This window comes from Podarcis erhardii (assembly GCF_964252035.2).
Source record: "Podarcis erhardii genome assembly, chromosome: 7".
Lineage (NCBI taxonomy): Eukaryota > Metazoa > Chordata > Lepidosauria > Squamata > Lacertidae > Podarcis > Podarcis erhardii.
The window spans coordinates 36390554-36406671 of NC_138511.1; the positions used below are offsets into that span (position 1 = coordinate 36390554).

General features: G+C 42.7%; 2 protein-coding genes across 8 annotated transcripts in view; one reads left to right on the forward strand and one right to left on the reverse strand.

Annotated features, from left to right (window-relative positions):
- AKTIP (AKT interacting protein) overlaps positions 1–5380 on the forward strand; it is a 20823-nt gene extending 15443 nt beyond the window's left edge. For 4 of the 7 annotated variants that reach the window (XM_081870293.1, XM_081870295.1, XM_081870297.1 and 1 more), the window contains exons 8-11: positions 493–600; positions 2142–2202; positions 3306–3467; positions 4302–5380. In XM_081870293.1, coding sequence (XP_081726419.1) covers positions 493–600; positions 2142–2202; positions 3306–3452 — 316 coding nt within the window. In that variant the 3' untranslated portion in view covers positions 3453–3467; positions 4302–5380. Of the gene's footprint in view, positions 1–492; positions 601–2141; positions 2203–3305; positions 3468–4298 lie in introns of all 7 variants that reach the window. The other 3 variants (XM_081870294.1, XM_081870298.1, XM_081870299.1) reach the window with 3 other exon arrangements.
- A 443-nt stretch (positions 5381–5823) lies between these two features.
- The window catches only part of RBL2 (RB transcriptional corepressor like 2), a 30543-nt gene continuing 20248 nt past the window's right edge, over positions 5824–16118 (reverse strand). Inside the window, exons 14-22 of the mRNA XM_081870160.1 lie at positions 15883–15994; positions 15275–15550; positions 14297–14565; positions 11387–11563; positions 11218–11289; positions 10641–10743; positions 9752–9957; positions 8597–8761; positions 5824–7411 (exon numbers count right to left, since the gene is read on the reverse strand). Of these exons, the coding sequence (XP_081726286.1) occupies positions 7241–7411; positions 8597–8761; positions 9752–9957; positions 10641–10743; positions 11218–11289; positions 11387–11563; positions 14297–14565; positions 15275–15550; positions 15883–15994 (1551 nt within the window). The 3' untranslated portion in view covers positions 5824–7240. The remainder of the gene's footprint in view (positions 7412–8596; positions 8762–9751; positions 9958–10640; positions 10744–11217; positions 11290–11386; positions 11564–14296; positions 14566–15274; positions 15551–15882; positions 15995–16118) is intronic.

A 16118-nucleotide genomic window follows, 5' to 3' on the forward strand; every position in this document is an offset into this window, starting at 1 on the left:
GATGTAATGTGTCCTGCCCTGTAACTAACATCGTGCATTTGGGCAAAGAGCTTTGTGCTTTCCTGATAGTTGATAGCTGGGAGGTTGTAGGTATGTGGCCTTTCTCTGTTTTGCATTGGCTGTGGCAGCTTTCCTCAACCTAGTGCCTGCAGATAGCTTGGACTACAGAGAAGAGCTGGAGAAAATAAATGTTATAGTTCAAAACATTTGGAGGGCACCAGGTTGGAGAAGGCTTGCTGCAGAATAGGAGGCTCACAGTTTAGCCTAATTATGCCAGTTGGGTGGAAATGGCATTTTGTCTGGGCCTTTCTCTTGTCTTAGCCTTGGCATTGTGGTTAGTCCAACTCTTGATATTAAAGCTTTCTGTAAAAATAAGGCACTTGTCCTCTGTGGATAAAGGGAGATTACAAATCTCTGTTCTTCATGCATTGATAGACTGTTCTGATTTCATCTAATGTGTCTCCTTCTTTTTTGTCTTGGTCTCTCTCTTAGATATGACAAGGATATTCAACTTTTCAAGAGTAAGGTGGTTGACAGTGTGAAATTATGCAGCAGTCACTTATTTGATCCACCAAAAATAGAGGATCCCTATGCAATTAGGTAGGAAATTGTACTACAGTTGTACAATTCTCAGAACAGCATTCTCAGAACAGCATAAAGTCTTAAGATCAATACACCTCTGCAACTAAAGTTTTTAAGGTACTTGTGCATCAAAAAAATGAAAGTTAATGTGCTCCTGTTAACTTCTGCAACACGTAAGCAACAAATACTTGTTCCTGCCATGCCTCACTGGGAGAGGCTGTTGCAACTCTGCTGTGGCCCCGGCAGGATGTTCCCATCCTCCCTTGGCTTTGGCATGGCAGGAAAAGGCACTTCTACCTGCTCTTGCTGCGCCAATTCCCAATCACAGGCATTATGAGGGGGTAGGGCTTGGGAGCAGAGCCAAGAGGGAACTTTTTCCTTCCTACCTACTCCCTGGACATATAAAGCTGACTGTGCCAGAGCCCAGGTAGTAGTCGGCACTGGATTCCCCTCCCTCCTTTTCAGGGAGTAAGATTTGCCTGAATTTTAGGAGGCATACCCTTCCTGGACTTTGCTGTGGATTACATTGGTCAGTGCATTTGGGGCCAGGGATGAATGTTCATTGCAGAGCAATTGGGACTGTCTACGAGTTTTGCCTACCTCATAGCAATTGTCACAACATCTTGGTGGAAGAGGCATTTGATTGGATCCTTAGTCCAAGTAGGCAGGGGGTAGGGAGTCCCCCTGCTCTGCCGTCACGGGTATCCTCCTAAAGGAGCACGGCGAGTCGTTTTATGTCCAGATATTCCACTCAGGATTGGATGGGCCATAGTCCATTGGTGATAGGATGCACGTTGCAGGGTTACCCTTAACCTTAGTCAACACCGTTTTACCATCAACCAGCAGACAGACTGGTTGATCTTGGGAGACATACCTAATGCCTACATCAAACCGCCCAACGTCTGTAATCAATAAAATTAAGGCCTTATTTTATTCCAACATGTTGCCCTCTTCTGTTGTATGGCTGCATGTGCTTTCACCTTGCCACTGGCTCCAATGTTGCTGGGCCTGCAATGCATTCCAGACACTTTTGTTGTGCTTGCTTGCAAATTGTGTTCTCTGTTTCCCTTCACCTTTCAGCTGGGATGACTTCACCGTCACAGCAGCCCAACCTTCAAACACTGTTTTAAGTTAATCCTCTTAGCATAAATAGAATACATTTTGTAGCTGAAGTAAATTTACCGAGATTATCTGTACAGCAGCATTCCTCAACCTGGTACCCTCCTAGATGGTGTTAGACCAATACTACTACTATCATCCCCAGCCAGCATAGTCAGTGGTCAGGAAGTATGGGAGTTGTAGTCCAAAATGTCTAGAGGGCAGCAGGCTGGGAAAGCTACTGTAGAGTGCCAACTTTGCCAATTTTGTTGTTCAAAGTGTGCAAGTAAGCACAAATACTTGTGGTGTCCCATAGATATACTTGGAAAAGTGGCCATTTTCATTTGTACTACTTTCAGACTTATTGTATGTCTCTTAAAACAAATTTCTGTCACACTATGGAGACATTTTATTTCAATTTTGGAGACCAGTTACAGGCTTATGTTCTTATGTGTTAACAGTTTTTCACCCTGGAATCCAGCTATACATGATGAAGCTAGAGAGAAGATGTTGACCCAGAAGGTACGTAAGAGGGATTGAGCTTGCTCCAAGTAGTTGGATTTGAAAACAAGACATTGCTTTGCTATGAAGCACAACTGATAAAAGTTCTATGCAAATGAAATGTTTCTATAAAACCTCATCTCAGGCGTACGTTGGCAGTATTGTAGTCCTAAAGAGTTAGTTGTGTCTTGTAAATCTGGTTGTGCTGGCCCTACAAAGTACATCCTGCACTTGGGAGGGAAGTGGTAATTGTGTTTAGCTGGCAGGCTGGGGGGTGGCAACATTTTAGACATGTTTTGAGTTTTCCTCCAGGAGCAGCTTAATCCTCCCACATGCCTCCTTTGCCCAGAGGACTTTCTTCAGGGTGGCTTGGCTCACTGTTGGTGGTTGGCATTATTGGGTGACTGCCAAGACCCATGTTCCTCGAAGAGGCCCCCTGCCAGCTCCTAGTCTTCTCGTCCTTTGGTTCTCTTTGCTGTTGCTGGCTTTTTCACATGCTCCTTCTGTGTGAGCAAGCGGTTAGGGGAAGAGTGCAGTAAGCTCCACAAGCCTTTACTATTTCATCTCTCTTGGATATGGTGGTGATTTAGAGAGGCAAGCGGCAACAGAAGTGGTGAGGAAGGAGTCTCGAGGAGCATCTTGCTCAAGGGCCCCGTAACTCCTGGGATCGGTACTTAGCTGGCTAATCTCATAGGGTAAGGTAGAAGTGACTGAAGGAGGAAGAAATCAACAAGCTTTTTAAAAACAAGCATCCTCCTTAAAGTAGCAAGTTGGCATGTCAAAGTTTATTGCGATAAAGGCAGGGCTTTTTTTCAGTCAGAACCCACCAAAGCTCAGTTCCAGCCCCCCTCAGGTGGGCACAATTTCAAGAGAACAAGGCAGGTTTTCATGGTGACTTCCGGCACCTCTTTTTCTAGAAAGATAACCCTGGTTAAGGATACTATGCTGGGTTTTAAAAAAAAAACCACATTTTCTGCTACCTTCTGCACCTAGAAGCCTTTCTGCTGGTTAGAATTCAGAAGTTTATCTGGACTAAAGTTTCTCTCCATACTGCCACCACCCCATCTTCTTAAATAGGCTCATCCACCAGTCAAGTTATTAACATTCATGTTTATCATTGCTAGGGTTACATGTATGTCTTTAGAGTTCTGGAATTCTCTCTGGGGCTGGGAAGGTCTTATTTCCCAAAGCCTTCAGCAGAGCTGCTTCCACCCTCAAAGGCTGGACCCTACTCACTTACCCATTCAGACTGGTGGATGCACATATTATAATCAGACCATGTTCAGGTAAGAACCCAGACTGCCCTCTTCCTGGCAGTGTTTGAGGTGCATGTGGATTTTTTTGATATGTGAAATCTGTAGGGAGTTTGTCACACTTCTACATTTTTACGTACTTTATTTAAAAGCATTTTTCTTGCTCTGAAGCTGATTGAGGAGGGTCAATGATAGGCCTGGACAATGTCCAACCCTATTCAATGAAAATAACATACCATCAAAACAGCGGAGGGGGGGAGAAAATAACTATTGAAGGGGGGGAGAAATAACTATTGAAGCAGTTTGCCGCTGCTTCCTCTGTGGCTCACATGTACTTGAGAGAAGGTGGAGCTCAGTCTCCGCTGTTCCTGTGGCAGCAAAGGAAGTTTGCAGAATGCTGCTACTTTTAAGTCAAAGCCTTAACATTTTTCATCACATGCTCTTGCAAACATCTCCCTCCAAGATGTGTGGTTTGCCTAGGAGGGAAAGGGTCTCTGTTTTTAGAGACTTACCTACCTGTTGCTTTTGTAGGAAGACACATCCTGAACTCACCTAAGCCAGCCAGGTTGGGCATATTCCCATGACCTGTACATACTGGCAAAGCCAACATGCTGGGAATGGGGATTCTTGCCGAAGTATGCCTCCCTCCCTCCCTCCCTGCCCCCTTTGAACCAACCCACCCTCAAGATCTTTTTTGGAATCAGCAACATGGTGCATGAGGAAACAGAATTGTGCATGTACAGTTGCGTGTGTGGGGTTTCTTTTCAAGTATGGCTGATGTGAAGCAGCCCTTGCAAAACAATGGCATTCATGTTGAATTGAGAGTACAGAGTTCATCTTAATGGCACTCTTTCGTCTTCCTAGAAGAAGGCAGAGGATCAACAGTGCAAAAGCATGCAGGTGTCTGGCCTGTCATGGGTGAAGCCTGGCTCGGTTCAGCCTTTCAGCAAAGAGGAAAAGACTCTACCTACTTAGTTCCTGTGAATGACGAAGCACTCAACACTTTCTGCAGGAAGAGGGAATGTAATGGAGAGCCAAACAGCGGCTTTCCTTCTTGACTTGGATTAGTAAAGAGTTAAATGGTAGCAATGACTCAAGTAAATCTGCTCAATGGGATTGCTCAGACTCTTCGTATTTTACATATGTTTTAACTGCAGGTTGGAAGTCGCTCTTAATAAGGCTGGACTCCAGTTAGTGAAGTCCACCCTGGTGGGTAACGAAAGCCTCAGGGGCCTAATATCTGAGGCTCTTGATTGGGTTACTTTTAAAAGCTTTTAAAATTTTCCTTCCAGGGGTAGGTTTTTTTAAAATGTAAAGAGCAGGTGGGAAAAATACTTTCCAGAGGTAATCTGTGTTTATGTAAACTAATATAGCAGAGTAAAATACTATATTTAAAACTTTTAAATGCATTGGTTTCTATTGTAAATACATTAGGATATGGAATTTGTAAATAGTTGGTTCTGATTCCTTCTAGCCCTTTTAGGGGCAGTGAGGCTGAGATTGGCATGTATGATGTGTATCTAATTTTCCTTCCTCCCCCAAATAGATATTGTCACTACAGGCTGCTTATAACATAACTTGTTCAACAATCTTTAGACCTACAACCCAATTGCCTGTAAGCATCATATAGTAGAAAAGTTAAATGGATGCAACTAGCAAATCTCAAAGGATTTTCAAGAAAATATATGTATAAACCCTTTTCTTCATGCGGTTTGCAGGCATCTTATACCAGTGGCCTTAAGATGTGTCGAAGTAATGTTAGAGGCAGCCTTAATTTGCACATTAGTCAGGACTGTAGAGCATTGAGCTTTTTACCACTAGAAGAAAAATCTGTGCTCTTCATTGTGCACATTTGTTGATTTAATAAAATCTGTAAGGAGAGCTAGGTTGGAGACTGACATGACTAATGTGTTAATAGTGGCATCTTAAAATAAAAGACCAATCATAAAATGTGTCTTGTCACTCTTGTTCCTTGGAAACATTTCAGTTCATCAACTTCACAAATTAAACAGAAAGGCCTCCTTAAAATTTCAGTCTAATCACTATGATTACTTAACATACATTGTCCCAAGACTCCTGTGCCATGTGGCAGGCTTGGCTTCTGGCATGACCAAGCATGCAAATGTGTTGTATACTGAGGTTCATACCTGTTGGGTCCTGCAGGGGTACAGCCTGAGACAGTAGTTCCTTGGTGACAGATTACTGGTCTACTTAAAGAAAAAGGTAAGTTTGTTTTTGCAGCAGTGATTTTTTAAATATATCCCTAAAGGGCATAGGCCTAGCAATAAATCAATATCCTAAAATAAATGCTGGTGGAAGTTCTAGAAACTACTAGTGTATATATGTGTTAGCTGGTCACCTAACAAAGCAGAAGTAAAACGCTGCAGGCTTAAACAGTTTTGATTTTATCTTAGAAAGGGTTGAAACTGCTGTAGATTTGCTGCAAACATTTGTACACTACCATTAAAACACAATATGGCCACTGTTCAGAAACACTGGCAGTTATCAAAAGAGTAATCTCACTACTCTAAAACTCACCCATTTGATGGCCCGTTGTGCACAGTTTTTCACTGCCTCCTTTTGCTTGTTTCGCTCATGACAAATTTCAGCTGCTTTGCCTTGAGCAGACTGATTGCTGGCAAGTCCATGTCACCATTTTCTTCTTAAAAGTGCTAATTTGTAAAAACAGTCTAATATAGGTTAAGCAGTGCAGTGGACTTGGATCCCTGCATTGTTGCCACATAATGGTATGCCATTTCTGCAAAAGGCATAATTTAATGTTAAAAGCTGGTGTTGGAGGCACTGCCTGCAGCTGCTGAAGTGGGAAGGCATGTAATCACACCCTAGAAAATTTTCATATAGAAGCTGAGCATTACCAGTGTGTACTTTGAGAATACATACAATTTAGGCAATTCAGCACAACTTCTATATTATGGTTTGGCTATTTAATTTTGTTTAAAAAGTGTCATTGTGAAGTAGCCACACCTCTAATCCGCATTTCGAAAGAATGCTTTAGAGCTGTTTAAGAGTTACTCTTGGTAGGAATTCACTTAAAACATTGCACAGCTAAAAACCAAAGTGTTGTATATACATAAAGTGCCCCCCCTTATTATCTTAATTACTGGAAGGGCACATGAAAAAAACATCTAGGAAAGAATGACCTTAATTTTTCCTAAAGACTGCCTAAAATACCATTTCTAGTCTAGCTCCAGTGTAGTCTCAACTACGGCCTGCAATGTGTGCTGGAGCCATCAGTACTGCTAGTTTCCTGAAATAGGTAGCCAAGATCACAGTATCAGTCCCATCATCACCATCTGAATTAACCTTTCCCTCCTGATACCACACACTCCAAGCATTGCACTGACAGGCTTACCAAGTAGCACAAAAAAAGAATGTTCTCAGTTTAGTAGGAAAAATAGTTATCAGCGGGGTTCCTACTGGACTTATCAGTCACTTCAGCCAATAAATTTAAACCGCTGTGGTTTTAACTGCAGCCATTGCCACCCGCATAACCTAAGTTAAGACAGGGTGTGACCTTTTCTGTCCCAGTATCAAGACTGTTGGAGGAAACAGTCTCCACTTCTTCCCAGCTCAGTCAGTAGGAATATAGCGCTGCAGTCCTCTGGAATAAGGTAGACTGAAGCCTCTTCAAGACTTGCAGTGCACCTGGTACTAGAAGCAGCACATCCTTGGAAAGGGCTCAAATACTTCATTTCTCCATGGAAAGTGCTTCAAAGATATTAGGATTGCAAGCTCTGTCACTACTGGCAACATAACAGATGGAAAAGAACAAATAAAACCCCAGGTCAGTGAGAACCTCTGTCATTTGCCACATCTTGTAGCCTCCTCAGGAGGGCTGTGTGGTTTTCTGGGCAGATGCGCTTGGCGGGTGATTCAGCCCCCTCCTCCAGGACAATGCCACGCTTTTTTGTTGACGTCTCTCCAGTTCTAATCATACTGTTGATCTCTTGAAGCCTCTGAAACATACCACAAAGAACAATTGAATGCTGTCTACTTCTCATTCAAGTCAAACAGGGCATTTTGATTTTCTAAATCTGATTCATGTGTCACATACATAACAAAAAACACCAGTCTCAAAAAGCTACGATGTTACAAAGAAAATGGTATACAGTGGTGCCTCGCAAGACGAAATTAATTCGTTCCGCAAGTTTTTTCGTCTTGCGAGTTTTTCGTCTTGCGAAGCACGGTTTCCCATAGGAATGCATTGAAAATCAATGCGTTCCTAGGGAGACCGCCTTCAGACCAGGTCAGGGGACAGTCTTTCCCCGGACCTCTTCTGAAGGCTGGTGGGGGGGGGGGAGGACTTTTCTCCCCACCGCCAGGCTTCAGAACAGCCTTCTGAAGGCTGGCGGTGGGAAGAAAAGCCCTTCTCCCGCCGCCAGCCTTCAGAAGAGTTCCTGCAGGGCTGCCTAGGCTGCGAATAGCAGCCTGCTGCCAGGTGCGAGGGACGCTCTGAAGCAGAGCGCCCCTCGCCCGGGGCAGACATCTGCAGCTTGGGGAGCCCTGCCGGACTTCCCCACAGGGCTCTCCAAGCTGCGGATAGCAGCCTGCTGCCCCGCACGAGGGGCGCTCTTAAGCAGAGCGCCCCTCGCGCGCGGTAGACATTCACAGCTTGGGGAGCCCTGCGGGGAACTCTTCTGAAGGCTGGAGGCGGGAGAAGGGCTTTTCTTCCCACCGCCAGCCTTCAGAACAGCCTTCTGAATGTTGGCGGTGGGGAGGAAAAACCCTCCTCCCACCGCAAGCCCCGGGAAGAGAGGAGAAGCTGCGCGCCTTCTCCTCTGTTCCCGGACCTCCCACCGCAAGCCTTCAGGACAGGTCCGGGAACAGAGGGGAAGGCGCGCAGCTTCTCCTCTCTTCCCGGGGCTTGCGGTGGGAGGAGGGTTCCCCGCTGTCCCCGGAGATTTCCCTATGGGCTTTCGTTTTGCGAAGCAAGCCCATAGGGAAATTCGTCTTGCGAAGCCGCTAAAAAATCTGAAAACCCTTTCGTCTTGCGGGTTTTTCGTTTAGCGAGGCATTCGTCTTGCGGGGCACCACTGTATATAAATGTTTTGCTAAATTACAAGTTCATTAAAATTAAGCTTGTTAAAACCTTTAACTTATTAGCTAATGAAAGAGTTTGGAGATCAATAGTAAACGTTTACCTTTGATGGGCTACTGCTAAAGTAATAGAATATTTTCTCACGTGGAGAAAGTGCAAACTCGTTTTTGTGAGGGGAGATGTAAATCGAGTGATTCTGAGAAAGCTGTATTCTGCGGGGAGAGCCACTTCTTACAAAAGGATATGGAGACAGGGGAGGTGCTTCAGTCTGTCATACAAAGATAGCAAAATTAATCTGCAGTTATCCACACAGCAGAGAAACCAGGATGTTATGCATTTGAGACATTGCATGGTGATCCACACCATGAAATGACTCAGAGTATGCTTTTGTTTTTGCACCAGTAAGACTGAGATAGATACACTGGGATAACCAATCTGGAATAGATTCAGCAGCACTCAACTCAATTATATTTATTTCAATATTTAAGGAAATTATTAGAGGACCTGCATTTACCACATAAAGTGAATGCTGTGTTCCACAGTGTGCATTTATCAAATATACAAATGTCAAAGATGTTCAAGTGACAAACCTATAGAGAACAAGACATGGTAACTAGTTTTAAAACCATTCTGGATAGTTCAGTTCAAGAGGTCTTGTTTCATGTTACTCTGTACATTTGTGCAACACTATTTTACATCTAGAGATGCATTTTTTAACCCCCTCCCAATATTTAACTCAAAAGCAACAAATATTGCTAAAGCTTTGCTGCTTCAGCCTCAACCCTAGCATAACAGACTATGTCTAGATGCAGAGTAAAAAAGAAGTCCTACTAGCAGTGCAATTTCTAGAGCTAGATATAGACCTTTTACTATTATAATCTAGATGTGGTATAAATATAGTTTGTACCCGCCCCGCAAATGTCCTTTGGAGGTAAACACACAAAAACAAAATGTATCCTTCACAAGTAAGAACATAATAAAAAAACCTGCTGGATCAGGCCAGTGACTCCTCTAGTCCAGCATCCTGTTCTCACAGTGGCAAACCAGTGGGAAACCCACAAGCAGGACTTAAGCACAAGAGCCCTCTCCCCTCCCATTGTTTCCATCAACTGGTATTCAGATGCATTGCTGCCGCTGTCTATGGTACTATTTTAAAAGCAGCAATGGACACTTGTTTCTAGGACCACAAAGTAGACTGTACAACATTGTTTTTTCTGACATTAATAAGACTTATTACAAAGCAGGAAAGGCTTCTTACTCCATTGGATGAAGAGTACTTCAGGGCAAAGCCTTTAATTCGGTCACTATAGACGTTGTTATAAAACTGGATCAGGTCTCCGCGCTCTTCTTCCTCAATTTCACTGTTTGCTCCAGTCAAGCGTGTTGGAGTAGGGGGAGCACTGCTGGGCTGCGGCACTGGCAGGGTGCTACTAGATCTCATCACTGGGCTAGAGTCTCTGCTTGCTGTGAAGGCACAATGGAAGTTTTTTCATCAAGTTCTAAAGAACTTGCTAAACAAAACATACATATCAATATTTTCCTCTTGCTACTGGATGATCATCAAACAGTCCCAGCCAATAACGCTTTAAAGCAGGTGCAGATTATCCAGCTGCTTTTTCATATGGCCTTTGTTGGAATGCCATGATTTCTAAGTGCTGCTCTTTCTGCTCAACAACTGTCTTGCAGGCAGTTCAAGAGCTTACAGGAAGCCTGGGACACTCTAGAGCCGTGATTCCCAACATGGGGCACACGCCCCACAGGGGGGCAATCTGATTTTTAGGGGGGCAAGTTGAGAATGAGTTAACAGTGAATGGCCTTTTAGGCTTCCTCTACATGAATAGAAATTCACTTTTTGAATAATAAGAATTATATGCCACAGGGGGCAGGGCACCAGGATTTTAGAGATGCTTAGGTGGGGCATGGCCAAAAAAGTTGGGAACCCCTGCTCTAGAGTATTCAAATCCTGGATTCCCATGCAGTTCAGTCCTCTCCATGGTCAAAGAAATAAGCCCTACTGTGCTTGATGGGGCCTGTTCTCAAGCAAGTGCACATACGGCTGCATCCTTTTTCAGGATTCCTTCAGCTAGAGAAGGGTAGGGCAACCGCAGGGGCCAAATCTTTCATCAAAACATATTACAGCCACTTACTTCTATCCTTATTTCTTTCAGTCGGGGAATTCTGCTGGTTATTGCTGTCACTGTTGCCTGAATGTCTTCGTCTTCTGCCTTTAATCAGGACGCTTCGATACACCTTCCAAAAGCCAAAGTTGTGGTAGATGAAAGAGAAGAATTACAGAAGATTACTCCCTTGTCTCATATAAACAGAGGCTTCATATATAAATGTTAATTATTTTATGGAAAACTCTAAATATGCTCAATTATACGAACTGCTGCAATCAGGACCTAGACCATTCATTCCAATGGGACATTCCTAGTGAGCAATGATCAATTTCTGTATGCACTGCACATAGTCAGACCCACTGAATATAATGACTAACTTAGGGTCATTATATTCAGTGGGTGTTCTACGCTGATGTGGACTTTCTGGGGGGCAGGCGGGGTAGGGACCTGGAAAGTTTTCCAGTGCCCTCAGTTGACTGGGATCTGATTTATCATGTTTTATTTGATTTATATTTAGCAAAATCTTTAAATGGTGAAATGAGAATGGAAAAAAGATGCATACTGGTTTACAACCAACCAACCAACCAACAAAAAACCTGCTTACTTGGCTCTTAGCTTGTGGCTGGGTCCTATAGCAGCGCATGATGTTCTGAAACGATGTGTCTTCTTTTGTAACCTAAAACACAAGAGGGGGATTCACTGCCATAACTAGATCTCTCTTCTTTCAAGTTATTTAGCACCCCCCCCCAAATGTACCTTTTGTGAACCTTTACCTTTGCTATTACATAAATGGCACACATTAAGAGCTGGTCTAAATGCCGGTCCATCATGAGTTCAGAGCACTGTACCAGCGAAAACTCAAAACATGTCCATATTTTCTTCCTCAGCTCATCCGAAATATCCAGTTTAAGACAGAGATCCCGCAGACGGATGCTTGCTAAGTGGAATACCTAATACAGAGAGGAGACTGTCAGAATTACCCTATATTAGGTGTTTACAGAATTCTGTGTTTCATATCTGTTAATGAACCATGTACACTAAGGTCACTGGTCCTACCTTGGTATTTTTAACATACATATGCCATATCTAAATTTTCTAACTAAACCAAAGTGTAAGAGAACATTTTGTTGTTCTGTTTTAATGTTTTACCCTCCAACGATCCTATCAAGGATAGGTGCTGTAAACATTCAGATACTGAAACCATCTGTTGTTTGTTCTATTACTGTGGATGTTATAATGGAGTTAAGAAAATGCATAATTCTTAAGATGAAGTTTCTTGGTCAATTCAAAGAGACCCTTTTGAAGTATCTTCCTTGAAAGGGGGTAATAAATCATTACCAAACAAGTGGCAAAATGTCTGAATATTGTCATTTCCTTCTCAGAACTGCTATGATTGTTAGTCCCTGTTACTCAGTTTGGTTTATTGTGTTTAGCAAACAGCCATTACACACATAAAAATGATAATAACAAGAATACTGCTACTAATACAGTGGTACCTTGGTTTGCAACCACTTTGGATTACAACTGTCTTGGATTACAACCACGTCAAACCTGGAAGTGCGTGTCCCATTTTTAAAATTACAACCAATTTTTAAAATTTTTTTTGGAGGCCCCATTGGCAAAAGCGTGCCTTGGGTTACAACCTATTTTGGTTTACAACCAGACCTCCGGAACAGATTATGGTTGTAAACCAAGCTACCACTGTAGTGGTTTACATTTTTACTCCTTGACCTTTAGAAGATAAATAATTTCCCATTCCCCCTTTAAGTTTTATTACACAAATTTGTAAAGCCGTGGCAAGATATGTGGATGTTCTAAAGGATATATACCTTTCTACATCAGACAACTAAAAACAAGTCTTTGCAAAAGACAACCTTCCCTTCTGGGATCATCAGGATTTGTCAATCTAACAAATTTATGCTTTTTTTATTCCACTGTATCCATCTCTGCCAAGGTAGATTTACCAAATGTTAAAATGATAGCCTTTACACAGACAAGACTAAATGTCCTTCCATTAGCGGATTGGACAGGCCAACATAAAGGAGTTCCTAAGAAAGATAGAAGTTGTAAAAATTTGTTCTGCACTATCTCCAGTGATCTAAATTAGTCATGGCCCACAGTGGTGCTCCAAATAACAACTTTGGCAACACCCTAGTCTTACAAAGTTCTAAAGTAGGCTGAACCAAGTTGCCCCCTTTTGTAAGGTGGAATTGTAATAGTCCATTTCAAGTTCTACCAGCTAATAGGGTGCTTGAGTGGACCTGTGCAGACCATTTCCCTGTCCACTGAAAGACCACACTGAGATACTTAAAAGAGAATACTTGCTCCCGTGTATTTCCATTGAGTGACCAATTGTGAGCTTTCTTGGATTTGCCAAATATCATACATAACTTTTGTTTTTTGGGAATTTATAGTAAGATGCTCATTCTTGCAATACAAGCTGAACCAATTCAGCAGTCTGCACAAGCCCAATTGGATGCAGGAAATCAGGATTGCATCATCTGCATAAAGGAGGACTAAATATTTCTGATTTTTACTGGAAAACAGTGCTCTTAGAACCTCTTAGAAACTCAGCTACATCATTTATAAATATATTGAAGGGGGGCAAGTAGACATCCTTGTCTTACTCCTTTTGTAACCGGAAGAGTGTCAGATAGATGCCCTCCATTTATTCTAACTCACAAAGATGTGCCAGAATATAGCACCATTATGCATTTGAAAAGCTGCATATCAACCCCCATTGATTATAGTTTGCTCCCAAAAGATAGAATTGAAAGCAGCTTTCAAATCAATGAAAGCCACATAAATATTTAGCTGGAATTGCAAGACGTGTTTATCAATAATATGCTTGAGCATAAAGCAGTTGTCTAAAGTTGACCTGCCTGAGCAATAGCCAGCCTGTTCAGGAGTGAGTAGTGTTAATAACGGGTTCTACTGAGGCTGGGTTTTCTATTTTGTACTTTTTGTTTCTTAGTAAATAGACTGTAATGAACATTGGAACTGATACAAAAAATGTTGATGCCTATTATAAAAACAATGCTTTACTATGGTCACAAACCTAACATATGCGAGTTGTATTCCTTAAGCTTATATACCCGATTTTATCAACAAGATTTCACTTCAACTATTATTTTTCAAAAAGGTGGCTGGAAAGCAAGCAAGGAAGAGCAAAGTCCCCTTTTTAACAGGAATGCAAAGCCAGGGGATGCTATGGGGGTGGGAAATGGGTTGGGAGGGATGAAGAGAGGGATCCCTTTCTAGGAGAACATCTGGTTGGCTGGCAGCCAAAAATGCCCTTTGCAGATTCAATCAATCAATCAATCAATCAATCAATCAATCAATCAATCAATCAGAAGCAGTTATGGGGTGGTACTCTGTATAAATGTGAGAGGCACAACAACCTCTTCTAAATCACCATCATAAAAGGTAAGAGACTGCATGAAGTTCAAACTAATATGTCTGAACATGACTGAGGACTGAGGAATGTTGCAGTAAAATCAGCTAGAACAATGTGGATTTTGAACTCTTATTTACGATGGGCAGAGTAGACTTAGAAAAAAATGGTCTGAGTTTATCATACACATCTCCCTGTCTGAGGATGTTCTTACCCTAAGAAAGCAAGCTTGGATTTCCAGCCAAGTCAGCACTGTAGTGACACATGTGATTTTCTATGCTGGATGTACCTTTCTAAAGAAGAGTGCAAGTGAGCCGGCCTTCCTGGACTTAGCACTGCTACTGCCCATTTGCTGCTTTTGTCGCTCTCCGGGAAGGGCAATCTGCTGGAACTGGCCTTGTAACTGAAGGGCTGTGCCAGTCATTTGTTGAGTACTGAGAGTCCCAGCAAGGGTCTGGGCACTGAGAGGCTGGATGGAACTGGGCAGTGGCTGGGCCTGCCCACTTACGTTGACCTGGACTGGAATGAAAGTTATTCCTCCATTTTCATTGGCAATGCCTGTAAAAGGAAGAGCAAATAAATGCTGCAAAGGGACCGCTGGGAGAAAATCCAGAAACATTTGGAACAAAAGGTTCCTACTACTTAGGGAAGTATATGAAAATGTACATACTGAAATTTGAGAAAAAGGGGGGAAAGCCAATTTGCTTCTGGGGCTGAAAGTAGCTTGCGTACTGGGAAGTCTGAATTTTGGGAACATTATTTACTCTAGTTACAGATAGGTAGCCGTGTTGGTCTGCCATGGTCAAAACAAAATAAAAAAATTCCTTCCAGTAGCTCATACCTAGAACTAACTCAGTTGGTCTTTAAGGTGCTACTGGAAGGAATTTTTTTATTTTATTATTTACTCTCTTACTTCTACCCTACAGACCCTCTCACCCTGGTCTAAAAATAGATACTTCAAGTGTCAAAGGTCAGGGTTAAAAGTTACATCTTCGTTATATGGCAGAAGGTGCAAACATACTTTCGTGGGGAGGGAATTCCACTATTTAGGGGTTGCCACAGAGTATGCACTCTTGCGGGCTGCCACTCCCCCCCCTTTCTGAGGGTGGAGGAACTCCTAAGAGGGTCCCTACTGAGAAGGGGTACCTTCAAACTCTTCAATTATATGATTCACCCACTTCACTACAATCCTCACCCCAACGATGGCACTGGGAGCCACCGGAATGGTTATTTCCTACATCTTGCAAAGACCATGCATCCTCCTTACCTTGTACCGGTATTGTAACTGTCTGTCCATTATTTGCAGTCACAGTTGCGGTCGCTACAGTTACTAAAGTCTGCCCAGGCACAGGAGTGACAGGTATTGTTTCTGTGGAGACGTTCTGAACAGACATTGTACTGATCACGGGCTGCTGGGAGACCCTCACAGGAGTCCGAGTGGCCTCAGTAGGGGGGTCATTATCAACAAAGAGCCTTCTCCTCGTAGGGTTACTTGTCGGAGAGCTGTATCTCTCATAAAGCGTGGTTGGAGAAGATGAAAGGCCTGCAGATTGACAAAGAAAGTGGGGGGAGAATTGCATGTAATCCAATACCTTCTTATTTAAAGTTTAATCCCACTCAAAACATCAGATTAAGGGCTCATGTACATTTTGGATGTGGCAAGGTTGTCAGATTATTTTAGTATGTCAATTTCATGGAAGAGAATGCTCCTTGTGAATACGCCAACGTAAGTCACAGCTGATTATCATCATCCTCAGGCCTTTTTCCCAATATGATCATGCCCTGTCCAATATGAGGTGGTGTTTAAGTAGTAATATTCTTGATGTGCAAACACTGAGACAAGATGCACCTTGTGATAAGCTGAGTAAATCTTACCCTTTCCCAGTGTTCCAGTTTCAGCACGAATCTCATTCAGTCTCCTTGGGGTTAAAGGGGAACCTGTCACACTGTTTCCATTTGACTTTTCAAAATACTGAGATGGCATTACCTAAAAACATAAGATTCATGCATTTTTTATCCTTGCAAAAACTCTTTAAAAATGTTGCTCTCTGTAGTCCAGTTCAGCCATTAGAAGATCATTCTGCAGCCTTTTAGAGTTTTTTCTCCCTGCT